The 19,341-nt window shown below is 27.9% G+C and overlaps 2 protein-coding genes and 1 non-coding gene across 4 annotated transcripts; 2 read left to right on the forward strand and 1 right to left on the reverse strand.

The window, feature by feature from the left end:
* The first annotated feature begins 2,119 nt into the window (after positions 1-2,119).
* LOC113366281 (zinc finger protein 436-like) lies at positions 2,120-8,393 on the forward strand. 2 transcript variants are annotated; one of them, XM_026607861.1, is made up of 11 exons: positions 2,120-2,251; positions 2,447-2,577; positions 2,651-2,740; positions 2,841-2,954; positions 3,041-3,542; positions 4,146-4,357; positions 5,136-5,311; positions 5,390-5,558; positions 6,426-6,592; positions 6,748-6,886; positions 7,882-8,393. In XM_026607861.1, exons 2-11 carry the CDS (start codon positions 2,540-2,542, stop codon positions 8,348-8,350), a joined length of 2,076 nt encoding a protein of 691 aa, XP_026463646.1. In that variant the 5' UTR covers positions 2,120-2,251; positions 2,447-2,539; the 3' UTR covers positions 8,351-8,393. The 2 variants fall into 2 exon arrangements, with proteins under 2 accessions (XP_026463646.1, XP_026463647.1); XM_026607862.1 differs by having other exon boundaries at positions 4,146-4,273.
* A 1,352-nt stretch (positions 8,394-9,745) lies between these two features.
* Trnas-gcu lies at positions 9,746-9,827 on the reverse strand. The gene has a single exon. It is a non-coding gene; the product is annotated as a tRNA-Ser (tRNA).
* A 414-nt stretch (positions 9,828-10,241) lies between these two features.
* Positions 10,242-16,479, forward strand: LOC113366282 (arrestin domain-containing protein 2-like). Its single transcript, XM_026607863.1, has 8 exons — positions 10,242-10,334; positions 11,638-11,803; positions 12,306-12,461; positions 12,542-12,753; positions 14,047-14,226; positions 14,786-14,971; positions 15,712-15,889; positions 16,343-16,479. The coding sequence occupies exons 2-8, from the start codon at positions 11,689-11,691 to the stop codon at positions 16,462-16,464; spliced, it is 1,149 nt and encodes a 382-aa protein (XP_026463648.1). The 5' UTR covers positions 10,242-10,334; positions 11,638-11,688; the 3' UTR covers positions 16,465-16,479.
* Positions 16,480-19,341: the final 2,862 nt, after the last annotated feature.

Consider the following 19,341-nt stretch of genomic DNA (forward strand, 5'->3'; position numbering starts at 1 on the left):
TATCAAAAATGTAAAATTTGATGGATTATTTCTATCAAAAAGTTCTAGCAGCAGACTTAACCTCTCAAACACAGCGAAAGAATTTGTTGTAAATTTCTTGAAATCAACACGAAACACTATATTTTTCTTTCACATTTATATTTATTGAGTTAATAAGGAAACATTAGTATCAAAATGTAAAATTTGATGGATTATTTCTATCAAAAAGTTCTAGCAGCAGACTTAACCTCTCAAACACAGCGAAAGAATTTGTTGTAAATTTCTTGAAATCAACACGAAACACTATATTTTTCTTTGACATTTATATTTATTGAGTTAATAAGGAAACATTAGTATCAAAAATGTAAAATTTGATGGATTATTTCTATCAAAAAGTTCTAGCAGCAGACTTAACCTCTCAAACACAGCGAAAGAATTTGTTGTAAATTTCTTGAAATCAACACGAAACACTATATTTTTCTTTCACATTTATGTTTATTAAGTTAATAAGGAAACATTAGTATCAAAAATGTAAAATTTGATGGATTATTTCTATCAAAATGTTCTAGCAGCAGACTTAACCTCTCAAACACAGCGAAAGAATTTGTTGTAAATTTCTTGAAATCAACACGAAACACTATATTTTTCTTTCACATTTATATTTATTGAGTTAATAAGGAAACATTAGTATCAAAAATGTAAAATTTGATGGATTATTTCTATCAAAATGTTCTAGCAGCAGACTTAATAACCTCTCAAACACAGCGAAAGTATTTGTTGTAAATTCCTTGAAATCAACACAAAACACTATATTTTTGCTTCACATTTTTTATTATTCTCACAATTTTATTAATTGAGTTGATAATTGAGGAGCACTTGTGTAATATATGTAATTTTATTTGCATTATCAACAGCAGAATCGCCAGCACCGACTGTGGGATGTTGGTAACAATGGAAAATAATGCTGTCAGATAAGATATTTATGTCAAAAAAAACTAGAAAAGCCTAAAACATTAAGATTTAATTGACTTTATAGCAATATTTTAACATTTTATACAGTAAAATTAAGTTTTAAACATAGGCCATATAGCCAAATGACAAATGACCTTGAAATTATTTTGCTGCTAGGTACTTGTGCTGCTAACTATACGCACGTATAATATACACTAATATCCGCAATATGACGATTGACACTTTGACCAAACTTAACTAAAATTTTGATATTATATTTCGCACAACACTATATAAAATTAGACAAAAAACAATAGCATGTAACAAATTCAGTAAAATCACTCATAAACAGGTGGTGAGTTAGAACCGAATAAATTGCATATACAAGTATGAAAGATTTTAGTATTGCCTGATGAGAATAATTTTACTAATTTTAAGCTTGGTATGAGTGACATGAAACATGCACAGCAACACTTTTCTTTTAACTGTCACGGCTGTCAGTTAGCATGCTGTGGTGACTTCACAACTATCGCCATTTTGTATGAATTGTTATGTTTTTTGCAACCTAAAACGTTTATTTTTTATTATGTAAACAAACAAATGTAGTTTATAGATTTAGATTAATTATATCAATCATGGAAGAATTAGTAAAAATAAACTTTGATAGAGCATGCAGAAGTTGCTTAATTGAAGAAGGGGAAATGGAGTGTATATTTACAGAGAGTGAAAATTCACAATCTGAATTAAGTAACAAAATTATTAATTGCACTCAAATAAAGGTATATTGAATGAATGGAATTCTAAAGATGATGGTGCTTTATAGCTAATTATCAATAATCTTAGCAATAATCTTTTATCAATAATGTTTTTATAAATATTACAAATAAATTTTTAGGTTCATAGGAATGATGGATTACCTAAACAAGTGTGCACAAAATGTTCACTCAGATTAATTGAAGCATATGAATTTAAAGTACAATTTGAAAAAAGTGATATTAAATTGAGGGAGTATCTAGCTCATTTATCAAAAAAATCTATCAAAGAAGAAACTTCTTTGCACGACATAATAGATTTTAATAGTTTATATAATACAGAAATTAATATCAAAAGTGAAAATGTTGATAATTCAAATTTGGAATTTCATGAGATTCCAAAACAAACATTGGAAAAATTCAAGAATATTGATAATGGGACATTATTTAATAATTTGAACATCAATGACAAATGTACACAAACTGAAGATGTTTATCCTTTAAATTACTCGAATGTTTATTGTTGTGAATATTGTGACAAGAAATTTAGTTCAGTTGAGGGCTTGAAGGTAACTTATGAATGAAATAGGCGTCTCAATTAAATTTCTATAAAAACTAAAAGTATAATGTGTTTCATTTTACTGTAATAAAGTTGAAAACAAATTATTGCATATTTTTATTGTGCTTTTTTGAGTATTTAGTGCTGACATCTTAATAATATATTTACTTACATAAATAACGATAACAAATTTATGTTCTTTAAGCTCCATAATGCCAAACATGAAAATAGCATTAGCTCACATGCTTGTCAACAGTGTGATAAAGTATATGTAAGACAATACCATTTACAAAGGCATATGAAAGAAGTACATGGTAGTCAATCGAAGAACCAGAAGTATGTATTCAATTTATACAGTAGTTACTATTAAGATTTATACGATATAAATAAATTTACTCTTTAATTGCAGATACTCATGCAAAGTTTGTAAAACAACACTTACTAGATTAGAGCATTTAAAGCGGCATATGTTGTTGCATGTAAAAAATAAGCCTTTTAGGTAAGTTGATGAAATATATTCAGTTATTATTAGATATAGATAGATTAGTTAGATATATGAACTTTTTCATTTATGTTATTAATTGTGTGCATTCTACCAGCTGTGATAAGTGCAATATGGGCTTTATTCGTAATGAAAACTACCAACGCCACATTGGAAATTGCCAAGGTGTTAAAGATTTTACTTGTGGAAATTGTCATAAAGGATTTGATAGGTTTGTTTTTTAAATGATTTAATTCTTCTGAAGAGTACACTATCTAGATAATAATTCAGCTTCATTATATGCATGTTTTACTGCAGGCAAGATCAATTATTGAATCATATTAAGACTCATGATAATCCAAAAAACATTCAGTGCCTAGATTCATTAGACTCAGAAGTATTTTTTGAAAATGCAGAGTTAGTATATACTGAACCTGATATTAATGTTATGGATCATTTGGAGTTGAAACAAGAACCAGAAAATGAATCCAATGATGAACATGATTTTGATATTGCTGACGACAGTCATTCCCCTGCACATTCACCTTTAGTTAATAAATCTAACTCTGTAGAATTAAATAATAGTGATGATTCAAGTGATGTTGAATTTAGTCCTTATAAACAAAAGACTAGAAAGAAAAAGAAAACTAAACAGGTTCAACCCAAAGTACCTGGTAGGAAGCGCGGTAGGCCGAGAAAATATATTCCAGAAGATGCAACAGAAAAGCCTATAGATGAAATTTCTGATCAGAATCTTAACAATTTTGTGATCAAAGAAGAAGATGGAGAAATAGAAATTAAAACTGAAAATGATGATTCGGTAATATATTATTGACATTATTTTAATGATTTAAGTTCAAGTTTAAATAAATTTACTGAATTGTGAAGAGCTACAGAAAAGTATATTTCATTTTTTACTGAAATATTGACATTTTATGATATCTAGGTAATAATTTACAAAAAGTCCTAATCTATTTAATTAAATTTTATTTATTAATTATTAAAAGTTGAAGTAAAGTACATTTTCAAAAAATGGTAGAATTTTGTTCTTATAAATATTATTATGACAAAATTCAAAAAGTAACAAATAAGTACTTTCTCTTAATTTATTTCTTGTTATTTTAAGTTAAAAATAAACATAAAGAAAGCGGAATATTATACAATTGTTCTTCGGGACCCATTTTTTTTTTGCTCTAAATCTATAAATGATGTCAATCGTCCTGATTCTATAACAATCATTTACAGTCAATTTTGTTGCATGTAATGCAAAAGATGTGTTGATAATATAATTATATCATAAAAAAATAGTATGTCTTATCAACAGTTACAGCACTGAATGATATAGTTTTTATTACCACATTAAGAACTAAATGTAAAATTTAAAACTAATATTATATTACTAATGAGATTTGTTTTTTTACAGACTGGTCATTTTCCATGTACAATATGTGATAAAGTGCTAACTACTGAAATAGGCCATCAAATACATATACAAAAGCATAGTGGTAGTAAAATATATAAGTGCCCAGTTTGTGAGAAAACTTTTACGAGGTCTAATCATATGAAACGTCATCACTTAACACATTTATCTATTAAACCTTATAAGTGCCATGTTTGCGCAAAGGGTTTTAACAGGTGATAAATATCAGACGTTTTATTAAATCTGAGGTTGTTCAAAAGAGTTCTGGGCAAAAAGGATCATCTTAAAGAGTGAAATGTATTGATTACATATATTAAAATGTTTAAAAGAGATTTATGTGCTGATTAATTTTTTTTTATAAAATATTGAAATCAATTTTTTCAATTATTTCGATGTTATTAAATACAACAATTAAAAGGGCCAAGTATAGCTTTTTCTCAAAGCTAATTTTAAGTTCAATTAAACATAGAGTATCTTTTGGGTTATGATTTTTTAAATATACTCTGTAAAACGAATTTAATCCAACTCAATTATTGGATACAGGTAATAAAATGTTTTGATGGTTTCCTGTGAAAGTAATAATTTCAGTTCTTTGAAATCTTATTAGAAATATTAATAACAAAAAAAAAAAACAATTCTTTACAAAGTGGAATATAAATAAATAAAATGATAAAAATGAAGTTTTGGTGAATGAAAGATTATGTATTCCACTGTATCATTATGAAAGGTGTACAAAAATTGTGCAGTATGTACTAATTTTTATCATTGTCTACTACTTAGTTTTTGGATGTAATATGAGTGCAACAAAATCGAAATTGATTGAATGAAATGAAAAGCATTTGTCTGATATTTGTAAGTAAAAAGCAAGATTATGTGCATTCAAGTTTCTAACCAAACCCCAGATTTGATATTACCTCTGATATTTTCATTGTATTTATATACCATCCGAAAGAAAAATTATATTTGTATATTAAATGTTATATATTTTTCTAGGTTGGATCATCTCAATATTCATATGTATAATCATGCAGATAAGAAACCATTTGAATGTGAAATTTGTAATAAGGGCTTTAGTAAAAAAGACCATCTCAATAAGCACAAAGAATCAAAACATGGCGATAAACCTGCCAATCCTAAAAAAACTGAGATTTGTGAAATATGTAAAAAAGGTTTTTAAACATATTTATATAATTTATAATAAATGTTAAATAAAAGTGAATGATATTGACAGAACAAATTATATTTAGGATTCACAACAGCCAAATATTTGCAAACGCACATGAAGCTTCATCTGGAGGGAAAGACTTACTCTTGCAAATTTTGCTCGATGACATTTAATGCAAAGCCAGAACTTATGGAACACTTGAAAACACACTCAAATGAAAAACCATTCTTATGTTCAGAGTGTGGTCAAAGGTAATATATAATAAAAAACATTCAGAATTGCCATTTTATACAGTTTCTTTTTTTTTTGCATATTTTAACTGTTCAATAATATGTGTACAAAAGAATTTTTCAAAATTTAAATTACTTTCGGAGATAGAGCTGTTTAATTTCAATGATACTCTCATGTTTTTTCTCTCTGTGAAACTGGACCGATTTACTTGAAAATTTTACAGGGTTTTCTTTAGACTTTGGTACTTCTAGTATGGAACACGTCCATCCCTAAATCCCGATTTTTCATTTTTAAGAAAAATCTACATAAAAAAAAGTTATACATATATTAAAAAAAATAATATTTCTTTCACATGCTCGCTATTTTGTGAAAAAACTTTCTTTCTAATTTGTATGTAGTACATACGATTGGGACATTATTCTAGCTTAATAATAATAATATTGGCTTTTCAAAAATCGCATAAAATTCATGCCTTTAGATCATAATGGCCTTCTACAATATGTTGTGTAGTAACACACAAAATTTAAAGTAGGTTTTTTAAAAGTGTGTTTTAATTATTTTGCATATAATATCTCACTATCTTTATATTCATTTTTATAACATTTCATTATAAAGAAGTAATTTCTCTAAACAATTACAATGTTACTGATTTGGCACAACCAAAAAGAGATAATTAAAATACATTTCTAAAAAACTTACGAAATCACTTAACTTTGTGCATTATTTATCACAAATATGTTTCAACATCAAAAAAAAGTATCAAGAATGAACATATTTTTATTAAATATCCTGCGAATCAAATATTTTTCTATAAAATATTTTGTACAACAACATGTTGTTGATAAAATGTTTGCATTAATGCTTTAATCTATTTTCACTAATTGCAGGTTCATTCGTAATGACTATTTAGTCATTCATATGAGGAGGCACAAGGGCGAAAAACCATATAAATGCCGGTATTGTGGAAAGGGTTTTCCCAGGGCAACAGATTTAACCGTTCATGAAAGATATCACACTGGGGAAAAAACACATCTTTGTACGATATGTGGAAAAGGCGAGTAATAAAATTCTACATTTAAATACCATACTAATATTATTAAAATATTGCTTCACGTTCATTTTTTTAAAAACACAAACATCTGTGAATATATTTTGGTGTCACATACCAGTTGAAATGATTATCAACGTTATTGAAATCTAACATTTTAGGTTTTCAACGGGCATACAATCTTGTAGTGCATACTCGGGTCCATACTGGAGAAAAGCCATATGTCTGTTCTCATTGCGGTAAAGCTTTTGCGCAAGGAAATGATTTGAAAGCTCATGTCCGAAGACATACAGGCGAAAGGTAATTTATATTTAAGATACTAGTCTTGACAAGTTGAACAAAGTATTCACAAACAATAAGATTCAAAAATATCCATAGCGAAATAAATTGATCTTCAACCAAGAAACATCAAATAAACAAATATATGTTTCCTAATAGTAAGTTCACTTTGAATAATATTTATCACATTAGGTACTTTTTTAAATGTTTTAATGTTTTAATAAGATTCATGTATTCATGTAGGTTTAGTATGAGAGATTTTCTATTGGCAATCTACACTGAAGTTTCTTAGTAGTTAATTTTTGATTGGCAATATATTTTGGATACATATTTTGAAGCAAAAATCGATGTCACAATTGCATATCATGAAATCCGAGAATGTGAAACTAATTAAACTAAATTTTATCTGATTGTGACTGAAACGCGATAGCAAATTTTGCGTTATTTCTAGGTTTTGTTTTTTTATACATTTTTTTTTGTATAAATCTAACAAGTATTGTACCATTTTGCTATCTTGAAAATGTGCCAACTTTTAATGTGGCTTCCTAATGCTTTTTAGTACTTCTTTTATAATACATACTTGTATAACATTCTATAATTAACTTTTACTGCAGTCATAGAAATATTAATAACTTCCCGAAGGAGAAGTTTGTTTTCATAAAAAAATCCATTGCAAGCCATTCTGAATCAAATGAGACCAAATTTGGAAAAGGTGTGTGTGTGTGTGTGTGAACAGATTTTTTAGCTTAAATCGATGTTTTCCCAAAAACGGATAGACCAATTTCAAAAATTTAAAAGCCCAATTATTTTTATTCTAATTTTATTTTTATGATAATTACAATCAATACTTTGAATATATAAATTAAACTATATAACAATATATTATAAATACCTCAATGGAAATGCACCAAAACTAAATAGTTTACTTTATGGATATTTAACTCCAATAACCATTTTCAACACAAATATTTAACAAATAATAGAAAGCCATATAATTAAAACATAACTAATTGCAGATATAATTGTGAAATTTGTGGGGAAGGATTTATTCAAGGATACCATTTAACACAGCACAAACGCGCAGCGCATGGCATAGACACTCCTTCAAATATACGAAGGGTAGAAAAACTTCCATATCCTTTGATTATACCACCAAGTGAGGGTCCCAAGAAAAGGCAAAGAAATCAAAAGCAAAATAATACTGAAACATTAGAAGCTAATCAACAAAATCAAGAAGTTAATTTGCAGACTTCTTCATTAGCATCAACTGGACGGCCTGACAATATAAGTTCGGCATCAAATAGTATGACTCCTGATAACGGATTACAAACTACGAATACTCAAAATAGTGTTTTGACAGATGGTATTTTACAAGCTCTCACGACATCCCACATGAATAATGAAGTTGATTTGGCTAATAGACAAGTTCCCGGCCTCTTACCTATTATTCCTCTTGCATTATTTCCAACAATGCAAAATCGTTAAAAAAGATTACTCAGGTAAAATTTGTTACATTGTTTTATGAATAAGGACGACTATGGTATGTTGTATATAATAATTGTTTTATAAAGTACTGATAAAAGATTTAATGATAATTTAATTTTATTTAAATGTTTATGTTCAATGCATTTATAAAATATTTTATTGTCACTACATTATCATGAATATATGAAGATATTTTATGAGGATATATAAAATGTAGATAACTGTTATAAGAAATTCAAAAGAAAACTTTTATCATTCCATCTACTTATTTTATATTATATTTTAAGAAATTATGAAAGTTTTTGTTTGCGGCATCACATATAATTTAGTATATTTTATCTAAAAATAAATCAGAAAATAATGTTCACAGATTATAAAATAATGTGTAAATAACTACATGCAGATATATTTTATAATTATTGTTATAGAGTATGTGAATACAATTTTTTTTAGTATATTGGTATTTTAATTTTTACAGACAATAAAATTATGAAAAATCCAGTAGGTTCATTTCACAATTCAATACTTAAATTAAATAAATAAATAAATGAAACAAACAAAAATTATAGAACTATTTTTCTACATTTAATTTACAATAGTTCTTGTGAAAGGTCATTTATGATGATCATTTTGTTTTATCTAAAAAAAGAAATAGTTGAAAATTAAACAAACTGTTACAATATATTGATTGTTCAAATGGTAAATATAAACTTGATTCATATATATATTAGAGAATATTATGATTTACAAAATTTTCAACGAAAAGTGCATCACCAAAATTTTCATTAAAAATATGGACGGAAATATATTTGTGAAATAATTAATTTTATTTGCGATTATTAATTAATTAGTTAATTTCAATTGACCTGACCATCAAATAATTTAGACTGGGTCCGTATGGAATTGAGTGTGCAAAATATAAGTAAATCAAAAATAATACTATTATTATTTTTAGCCAGAAGTTTTCTTACTGTTAGATATCGAGAGCATATATGCGGTAAAGAACTCGCTTTTTAATTCAGTTAAACAGATAGGTACTTTGCTGTGGATTCACTAAACGCTCTGACTTTTTTAATACTTTTTTAGTTCAATCTAGAAGTGTTGTTCTTAAAATTTTAGATCGTTTTGTTTTTATTCTTAGGGTGTTTACGAGTGATTAAACAAAACGGCTATGCCAAGCAAGGACGACTTCAGCAATTATAGCAGGAAATGTGAAAGAAGAGACATATTTCCAATTAGTAGTATTACCTTGTTTCCTCTTTTCTAAAGCAAACTTGATATTATGAATAAATTTACTATGTTCAGTAAAATCTCTGTTATTTTTTTCTTTGATTTGCCTTTCGAATTAATTTTATATATGTATTTTAGTATCAAAATAAGTTTGTAAAACTACTTCGACGAGGATGGGATTCGAACCCACGCGTGCAGAGCACATTGGATTAGCAGTCCAACGCCTTAACCACTCGGCCACCTCGTCACACCTTTTGGAATTAAGAACCTATTAAGATTCCTTAAAAAGTTATTCGTTTAATTACAAAAACCCGATTTTCGCTTATTTATATTTATCCTTTGCGTCAATATTATCTGAATTTTTGCTTTACTATTACATTCCAACCTGATTAGAATAGAAAAATTGACTTATATTTAAATATTCATAAATCGTTTCACTAAAAATTTAGATATTGATTACTACAGTGCGATAGGTAAATAAATTTGAGCATAATTGTCGCTCCTAACACATTGCCTACTCAATTAACTTTGGCTCCCACTAGTTGAAAAAATAATTTGATGACGATCGAACTTGAAGCGATATTCCGGCGCCGCCGTATACACACCACGATATCAAATTGTGTACGCACATGATTCTGAGTTTGTATATGAGTTTTGTGTATTTCTATTGATAATTGTATGGCAGTTTGTTGGCATACGCCATCACATAGGGACAAAAAAGTGCTATTTTCATAGAAATCCAATGTCAAAATGTGTAATAATATAATTCTTTCATCCATTACATATTATATATTCACGTTTTAATAAAGGTTATTACATATAGATTCTTAATATATATCGCTGCTGCTGTCAGATTAATTTGTGTGATATGTTTGCATATTTAATTATGAATAGTGTTGGCTGAATATTTAATAGTGGTTCATATAAACTTATTTTATTGCAATAATATATTTAATAATAATTCCGCGCAATGAATATGTTTTAATAAGTTATGTAGGTGAACAATAAAGTAGAATTTTCATTATATTTTTACAATGATAATGCATTATCAAGTATAAATAAACATGTTTATTAATTCATGGTTATAGATGGATTGCTATACGGTATCGGCTTAACACTGGTATATCAACGATTTTTTGCCTGTTCAAGAATGCCTTTAAAAAATCCGTTACACAAATTTTCATGCTCATAATTAATTGTATGTATGTGACTATATTATTGTGAAGTGATTTGCTAGTGCTTTAAAAAGTTAAATATAAAATGCCCAAATATTATTCAGACAAAAAAAACGTGAAAATTTTAATTACCGAAGCGCGCACGTTGCGCTACTGCTATTTGTCAAATGTCCAGAGGAAATATTGTTACGGAAACATAATTCTGACGGTTATTTCAAATAACCGGAATGCCGGTAAATACAACAATTATTATTTTAACTTCAAGCAATTTATTTAACATTAGTAACAAATAGTAATCCAAATCAGTGTGAATACATACAATATAGCTTCGATTTATGTAACTATTTTTTTGTGATTATAACCAAAAAGTGGTACAATATATCTTGACCAAAAAATAAGTTATCGAGTTGATCATACCGAATTTTACCAAGTTTTTTTCAAAAAAACATTTAACCCTTATGCTACGGATGTCGTCCTTGGACGACATGTGTTTGCTTTTGCTTCAAGATTATTGAGTTAATGAGTATAAATTGAGTTAAAGTATTGAGAAATTTAGTCTTTATTGAAATTTCTTCTTGTAATTGTAATTAATGTACTAGAAGCGTTATTTTCAACTTTTTAACACATATTTATTGATAATCATAGAAATATCTTAATATCTGTTCAGTAGTGCAACTGAGCGTCAAGCTCACGCTATTCCCGTACAGCAGCGACATTTCTGCGGAAAGAACTTCTATAGCGAAAAGGGTAAAAAGGCCCATAAATCGTTTAAATACCAATGTGAGACCGAATTTGCATAGCAATGCGCCTATATCCTGTGTTTTATTTAAACAATAATAAATCTTTCTATAATTGTTAATGCATTACATTTATATATTTTAGGACAAAATATATTTGCAGTATTAATATTTTACTAGTTGGGTATATATAGATATGTCTTTTCACGCACAAATATTTTACGATAACAATCCAAATGGTGTTTATTACGCGGGTCAAGTATTGTCCGGGAGGGTGGAAGTATCTTTAACCAAGGCAAAAAAGTTGAGAAGTTAGTATTCTTTTTATGATATTCAATAATGGATATTATTTATATTATGTTATATATATATTTATTTATATTATGTTATATATAGTGTGTGTGTGTGTGTGTGTGTGTGTGCTTGTATGTATAAGGCATGGGCATTCATATAAAAGTGAAAATACGAAATGCATATTGCTGCTATGTTTGCATAATTGAACGCCAAAATGTTAACATTTAATCAGAATCGAAACAAGTAATCGCAAAAAAATCGAAAATAAAAATTTTTGCATATCTTTACGTTTTAAAAGATTCTAAATTCAGAATCTTTTAAAACGTAAAGATATGCAAAAATTTTTATTTTCGATTTTTTTTGCGATTACTATAACTTACCCCACGGGAAGTTAATTATAATTATTGTTTTTGCACATTTTTTCCATCGATTATATTGTTTATAAAACAATGTTTTGCATTGGCACTTAACAATCTTTAGAAATACAGTCATTAAAAATTAAAATAATTGTTATTCCAGGTTTGTACATGACAGTAAATGGAAAAGCCGAGACTTCTTGGAATGAGACAGAATCTTATACCGATCACGAAGGTAAATCTCAAACCCGTACTGTACATTATGGCGCGGAAGAAACCTATCTTAATTCTGTTACCTATTTGGTAGGCTCTGAACAAGGTAGTAAACGATTTTATAACAGATAAATGATTAGTAATTAAGATTTGAATTATTTAAAATGTATGTTTGAAATGAAACAGGTTCAGAAGTGCAGTTGGAAAGTGGTAAACACATTTACAATTTCATGTGTGCTCTTCCTGCACTTCTACCTTGCAGTTACGAGGGTGGAACTGGTTTTGTACGTTACACGATCAAAGTGACATTAGATCGACCATGGAAATTTGATCAGACTTCTAAAGCGGCCTTTACTGTTATATCACCACTTGACCTGAATTTAGATCCTAGATATCGGGTATTTATATTGGAGCAGTATTACTATCTGTATTTTTACTAGTTTTGTAGCCTGTGAAGTTTTTGTTGAATAGCAATATCTTTTTTCTTTCATATATATTTGCACCTATTACATAATTAAATTTTTAAAAATTACATAAGCAATTTTTTTGAATAGTCCATAGAATGTCTAAATCGGATGCCAATCCATTGATTGCGCGCCCGGGTATGATGGTATCCTATTTTGCTGTTGTATGTCCGAGAGTGGTCTTTTCCACTTTAATCTTTCATTCCTGTTACGCATTAATTGGGTGTTTTAAAAGTCTTTTTTATAATTGTTACTATGGATAAGGAATTCCTCATGTACTGTATTATTATCGAGATCTTTATGTATGAGCCAATTTGGTACATATTTAGGGGCATGACAGTATCTTTGAAGAAATAATTTTATTGATTGAGTTTTAACATAAATGTTCTGAAAATGTAACGTAAATATTTATATTGGTAGCATTTTACTTGAAAATGCTTAAATTATTTTTACAACCCTAAATGTCACCCAGTTAGGACTTTACTTGGAAGCTCCACGAGTATTTTTAAATGGGCATATGGTACTTATAAAATTATTAGATTTCTAGGTTCATAAAGATATAGCCGTTTTTGGTGAAATCCACTTGTTTTCCAATTTGAGAAAAAACTTCAGAAAATTGTGTTTAACCATTATTTTTTCGCATTTAATACGAAACATTCAATTAAAATCAATAAAATGCTTTATTAAAGCGATACCAGTAAAAAGTTTTGCATAGGTACGACTTAAGCAATAAAGTGTCCCACGTTTGAAATAGAAACTGTTGGCATACCCTTGATCAATTTTACCATTTGAAGATGCCTACACGATTGCAAAATAAATAATGTAAATAAAGTTTAGTTTAAAAAAAAAAAACAGAATTATATTATTGTTGTAGAACGCTTGCAACTGTTAGTAGAAACTTCACAACTCGGACGTACAAATTACGAGGTTGCAATTCCATTTAGACATTTTTAAGTATGGCCAAAAATTGGCTGATGTTTGAAAATGAAAAATAAATAAAAAAATATGTTTCACAAAGTCGGGCAGCTATCAGATTGTACACATTTGCTTAGTCGACTATATAGTTGTCATTAACGGTACCAAATGATGTAATTTATAATTATCGAACAAAATATAGCCGGGGTACGATTTAGGCGGTAGTTTGACTTAAGCAATCTCACCCTGATACTCATATACATTAAACTATATTATATAAAATAATATAAAATTCATCATTTATATATAAAGTTACCAGTGAGCAGAGAATCGACTAAAACTCTTTGGTGCGGTTGTTCTACCAAACCGATGCGAGTGAACGTAGAATTGCCACGTACGGGATACGCACCTGGTGAAGAAATTGCCGTCACTTGTAATGTCTCCAATGAGACCAGAGTGGACGTGGAGTATCTTCACATCAAAATTACAAAAGTAATAAATATATGGAATATAAATAAGTAATATTTATAATATAAATATTACTTAAATGTTAAATGTTTGGTAATGATCTGGCTAGATTCTTGTATAACGCATTATAATGTTATTTAGTAATTATTTCCATTCAATAATGATATTTTGTTATGTAATTTCTTCAATCGCATAAATAAGCAAACAAGACTTCACGCTTTTTGTTTAAATCAATAAAAATAGATTTGTATTATTTTTGCATAATCTAAATGTAATGCATAATGAATCGTAATACATTTTGTATCAGGTTCAAGAAAAAAAATTATTGCAGCCACATACGTATATGAGACATTTTCCTGATCTATCTTTTTTTGTTGAAGAGATACAGAAATATTAATTTGAAAATTTCGAATTAAAAGACCAATTCGATTCTATGAATTGTAGGAACTATAATGAAATTATCGTACAATAACGGAAACAATTTCGTTTACCGCTCTTACTTTTCGAACATAGATTATTTTAAAGGAAGAGAAGCTTTGTATTTTCATTTATCCATATACTTAATTTACCATTTATTTTATAGATTGCTAAATTTCATAGCAGAAGTCCACATAAAATCAAACACAGTTCAACCGACTTGGTGACAGTAAGTGCTGAAGGAGTTCCTAGATATACTAAAACTTCGATCACAAGAAATATTCAATTACCTGTAATACCTCCTTCATTATTGCACAACTGTAGTATTATAGACATTGATTATGTTATCAAGGTATGTAACAGTGAAATGCCAAAAAGTGAAATTGTATTTCTTATCATCCCTTAATGTAAGGCACAAATACTTTTCTAAATAAGCCGTCTAAATATGATGTAGATTGTCTAAAAATGTTGCAAACTATCTGAATGTGTTGCAAATTGTATGAATATGTTGCAGATTATCTGATTATGTTATAGATTTTTAAAAATATAAATTGTTTGGAAATGTGATAAATTGTCTGAAAGTGTTGTAAATTGTATAAAACTGAAGAATATTGTTTGAAAATATTGCAAAACGTTTGAATACGAGTATATCGTAGATCGTCTTAAAATGTGGTAAATTGTCCGAAAATTTTGTAGATCGTGTGGAACTGTTGTAAATTCTATGAATATGTTAAATATTGTCTAAAATAGACCGATTACTATGAGTAATGTACTATGACTAAATGAGTAAATTATCTAAAGTATATATCTAACTGGGTCTAACTCATTAAATTTTTGCTGATACTTAAAAACAATAAAAGATATAAAAATAATGTATGTTGTAAACATATATAGGTTCACTACAAATCAATTTCTACATCTTTATATTTAATAAGTCAATTATAATTAAAATCAAAGCATGTGTGGCTGTTTGTGTTATAAAATTTGAATAAAAAGTTACTAATTTTGACATGTTTAATATGGGTTCTAAATCCTAATACCAATATTCAATGAAAATTTTTTGAAAATTAATTATTTTCTTTTCGCAAATAGGTCAAAGCCAGTATTCCTGGATGTCACAGGTCAATGCGTTTAGAACTGCCTTTCACTGTCGGTACTGTACCATTAAGTAATAGACCTGAACAACCAGAAATAGGATTCGCAAATGTTGCGCCATCAGCGCCACCAATAACCGCGCAACCTGGTGCCGGCGCACCAAATGATGACTTACGTAAGTAACTTACGGAGAATTAAGTCAAACTTCTTAAGGCATATAATAAATAAATCATTATTTTAATTTTTAACCCTTTTGGCTACTTGAGTCATCATGCCGACCAAGTATTTGTTGAATAAAATATTTTAAGATTTTTAAACCATTATCGATCGAATGTATTCACAAATTAAAAATTACTTTTTGAAAAACTAGAAATTGGAATACTCATAAATGTAACTGAAAGTGATGCATTTTGAAGCAAAGGTCAACCCTTTGCAAACATTTCGAATTTTATAAAAAAATCGAGATAATTTGATTTACCTGGGGAATTAACTTTAAAAGCAAACTATTAATTACAAAAACTGCAAAAATTACAAAAATTCATTTAGAGCTAAAAATCTAGTTCTCTTGAAACATATAAATGTATATTGTTTAACACGATTAAGTAAAATAATTGTTTTCTATTTTCAGCTCCTTCATATGAAGAGTGCATGTTTGGTGCACAGAGTATACGCGATAATAATGATTCTCAATACACAATTGGATTCCAAAATTTTACACCTTTGTATCCAGTATATAATTCAAAACAATAATATAGATTATAATATGTAACAAATAATAAGCACCAATGCTTATTATGGGCCTAAAGCCTTGGTTTTACTTAGAAAATAAAAATTATACCTCAATGCAACTTTATTCTCTCGAATAGCAAATATTTCTTATAATGAATGAATGTAATAAATTATTTAAAAAAATGTTATTTTACAAATATATGCCAACAACTATGCAATTACTTTGTCTTTTCAATTTAGAACAGAATCGATACTAGCAGAGATTGTACATGTTCAACCAGAATTCAGATTTAGATTGTTAGGATTGTGTAGGAAATTCTGCAAATAAATCAAATTTCAATTAAATCTAAATTATATGATTCTTGTATTTCTGTTTGTTTAAAACTTAGTTACTATTGTATGTATCTTAACTATAACTCTTCTTTTTATTTTGGTTGTGACAATGTCGCGTACATTTGATTTGAAAGTAAATTTAAGTACAAGTATACTTAAGGAACTTAATTAATATGGCATTTTTGCGATAAACTGATCTCTAAAATATGTTTTTGATTTATTGGAAATGAATTCATTTTTACAATATTTTGATTTATTAATATAAAGTAATTGATTAGCTAAATTATCAATAATAGTAAAAAGAAAGCAATAATCCAATCGATAAATCATTATCTTAAAAATACAGAGAAGTAGGTATACATATTTTTGCATATATTTTTTTTAATGTTTACTATTTTAAAGTAGAAGGTAAAATATGTGTAACTATAGCCATCACCTAAATCCTTACGATGGGGCTATCGGGAGATAAATATTAGTAATGTATCAATATTCGTAACAAAAGCATTTTTTTCTTTGGTAGATGATTTTTATAGTTTTGAGCTTTTATATTTATAAATATAAGAATAAACTATAGTTTATTACACCTAAATATAATTTTTTTTATTTTTTACGTTATTTAACTGTTCTACTGTAAGATGTAATATTATTTTAAATTTGATATTTGATTCTCTATCTCTATAATCTCTATAAAAGCTTACATGTGGGTGGGATAAAAAGGATCGACTAAACATTTACATTGACAAAGGTGTAAACAATATAAAATAGTAATTTAGTTTAGTTTATAATTACAAAAAATTAAATTGAACCTTTGCGCCTCGCCTTACCCTATCTCATTTTTCTATTTCTTTAATATAGTCTTTAATATATTTAGATTCAGAGTTGTCTTATATTGCGGGTAAAAATTCAATAATATTATATACTTATAAGTTGAATATATATTGAAAATAAATTGAATTTACAACTTATATATTGAAAACTATAGTTTTCAATCGGTGAAAGGACTTGTGGAAAGCTGGACAAGAACATAATTCTAACCAGTTTGAAAAGGTTGAAGTGTTGTAAGTGAAAACTAAGTTTTCTGCATAACCACCAGGATATTAAATTATTTAAACTTTGGCGTCACTTAAGCTTTTATAGTGTGTTATGTAGTGCAAGGTATAGCGCATTGAAATTATAAGATTAAACTGTAAAATTTAAATTGGAGATGTTAGAAAACGGATTAAAAAAATATTCTGATGTACTGATGTCAAGTATTATTTAGATTTTGGGGAACACTGGACCAGTTTACGACACATTAAAGATCTGAGGAAAAAAATCTATAGTAAAAAGTTATTTTTTTGTTTATTCACATAATGCCTAATATAAATTTAATAAGCTTATCTATAACGTCATAAGTGTTATCTTCGCAAAACGCGATAAACGTAGTATTTTCATGGAAATCGAATAAGAAAACACGATGATGTTCAATAAATGCAGATTTAGTATCGTGTGAGTAATTGAAGATAAAGATATCTTTACATATAAGCAGAACTCACAAAAATTTCATGATTATCATATGTAAAATTAACGTGTAATAAAGTTTCACTGTTTACATAACTGAACTATACTAATTAGAGAACATATTCATACAAAATATTTTGCACATTTCTTTTTAAAAAACACTTAGTGACTGCTAGAAATATTAATTTATAAATAGTGTAAATTTGTACAGTTTTTGCAAAGTTTAGTGTTTGGTCTGATATGAGTTTTCACGCACAAATTTTTTATGACAATAATCCGAATGGAGTTTATTATGCGAGTCAAATGTTGTCCGGAAGGGTAGAAGTTACTTTGACAAAACCAAAAAAGTTTAGATGTGAGTGAAATTAGTATAAATCTATCTAAAACTATATATATTAACAAGTTGCATGAACTTACAAAATTAATATTTGATTTATGATTTATCTGTCTAATGATTTACTAACCACATGCCTAAAAGAATACGCCTGTCTCCAAGTTGGCCACTTGTCTATTTTTGAACCTGCCTACCTGTCCACCAAGTTTACCTGTCTCCCTGTCTACATTTCACCTATCTACATGTCAACCTATCTATATGCCTATCTTCCTATTTGTCATCCTGCCTACTAGTCTATCTGTTAATTTATCAAACCACAAAATGTCTATTCTTTACTTTTTTACCTAAAATTCCAAAATCGCTGGACCTCCCTTTGCAAAAAGCTAATAAATACTGTATTTTCACAAAACAAGTAAAATATAGTATCATTCGAATTGGATTCTCGAGTCCCAAAAAAACTTCAAATTTTTGCACTTTTTGCTTTGTATCTTTGAAACTGCTGAAACTAAAAGCATGTCCCACCACCAATCGGACACTCTGTTTTTCCGAAAACTGAATTTAAATGTTTAATATTTATTGCCCCGTATTAGTACTTATTCCCAAAAATTTCACTAGTTCTTCATTTCGTTAATACTAATAAAATATTTTTGGAATCATTCAAATCGGATGCTCGTTTCTCTCAAAAATTAAATTACCATTTTTAGCACTCTTTACCCCGTATCTTCAGAGCG

This window comes from Ctenocephalides felis, unplaced genomic scaffold, assembly GCF_003426905.1.
Source record: "Ctenocephalides felis isolate EL2017-DRISC unplaced genomic scaffold, ASM342690v1 CF-g0.4_SCAFFOLD_01170, whole genome shotgun sequence".
NCBI classification, from domain to species: domain Eukaryota; kingdom Metazoa; phylum Arthropoda; class Insecta; order Siphonaptera; family Pulicidae; genus Ctenocephalides; species Ctenocephalides felis.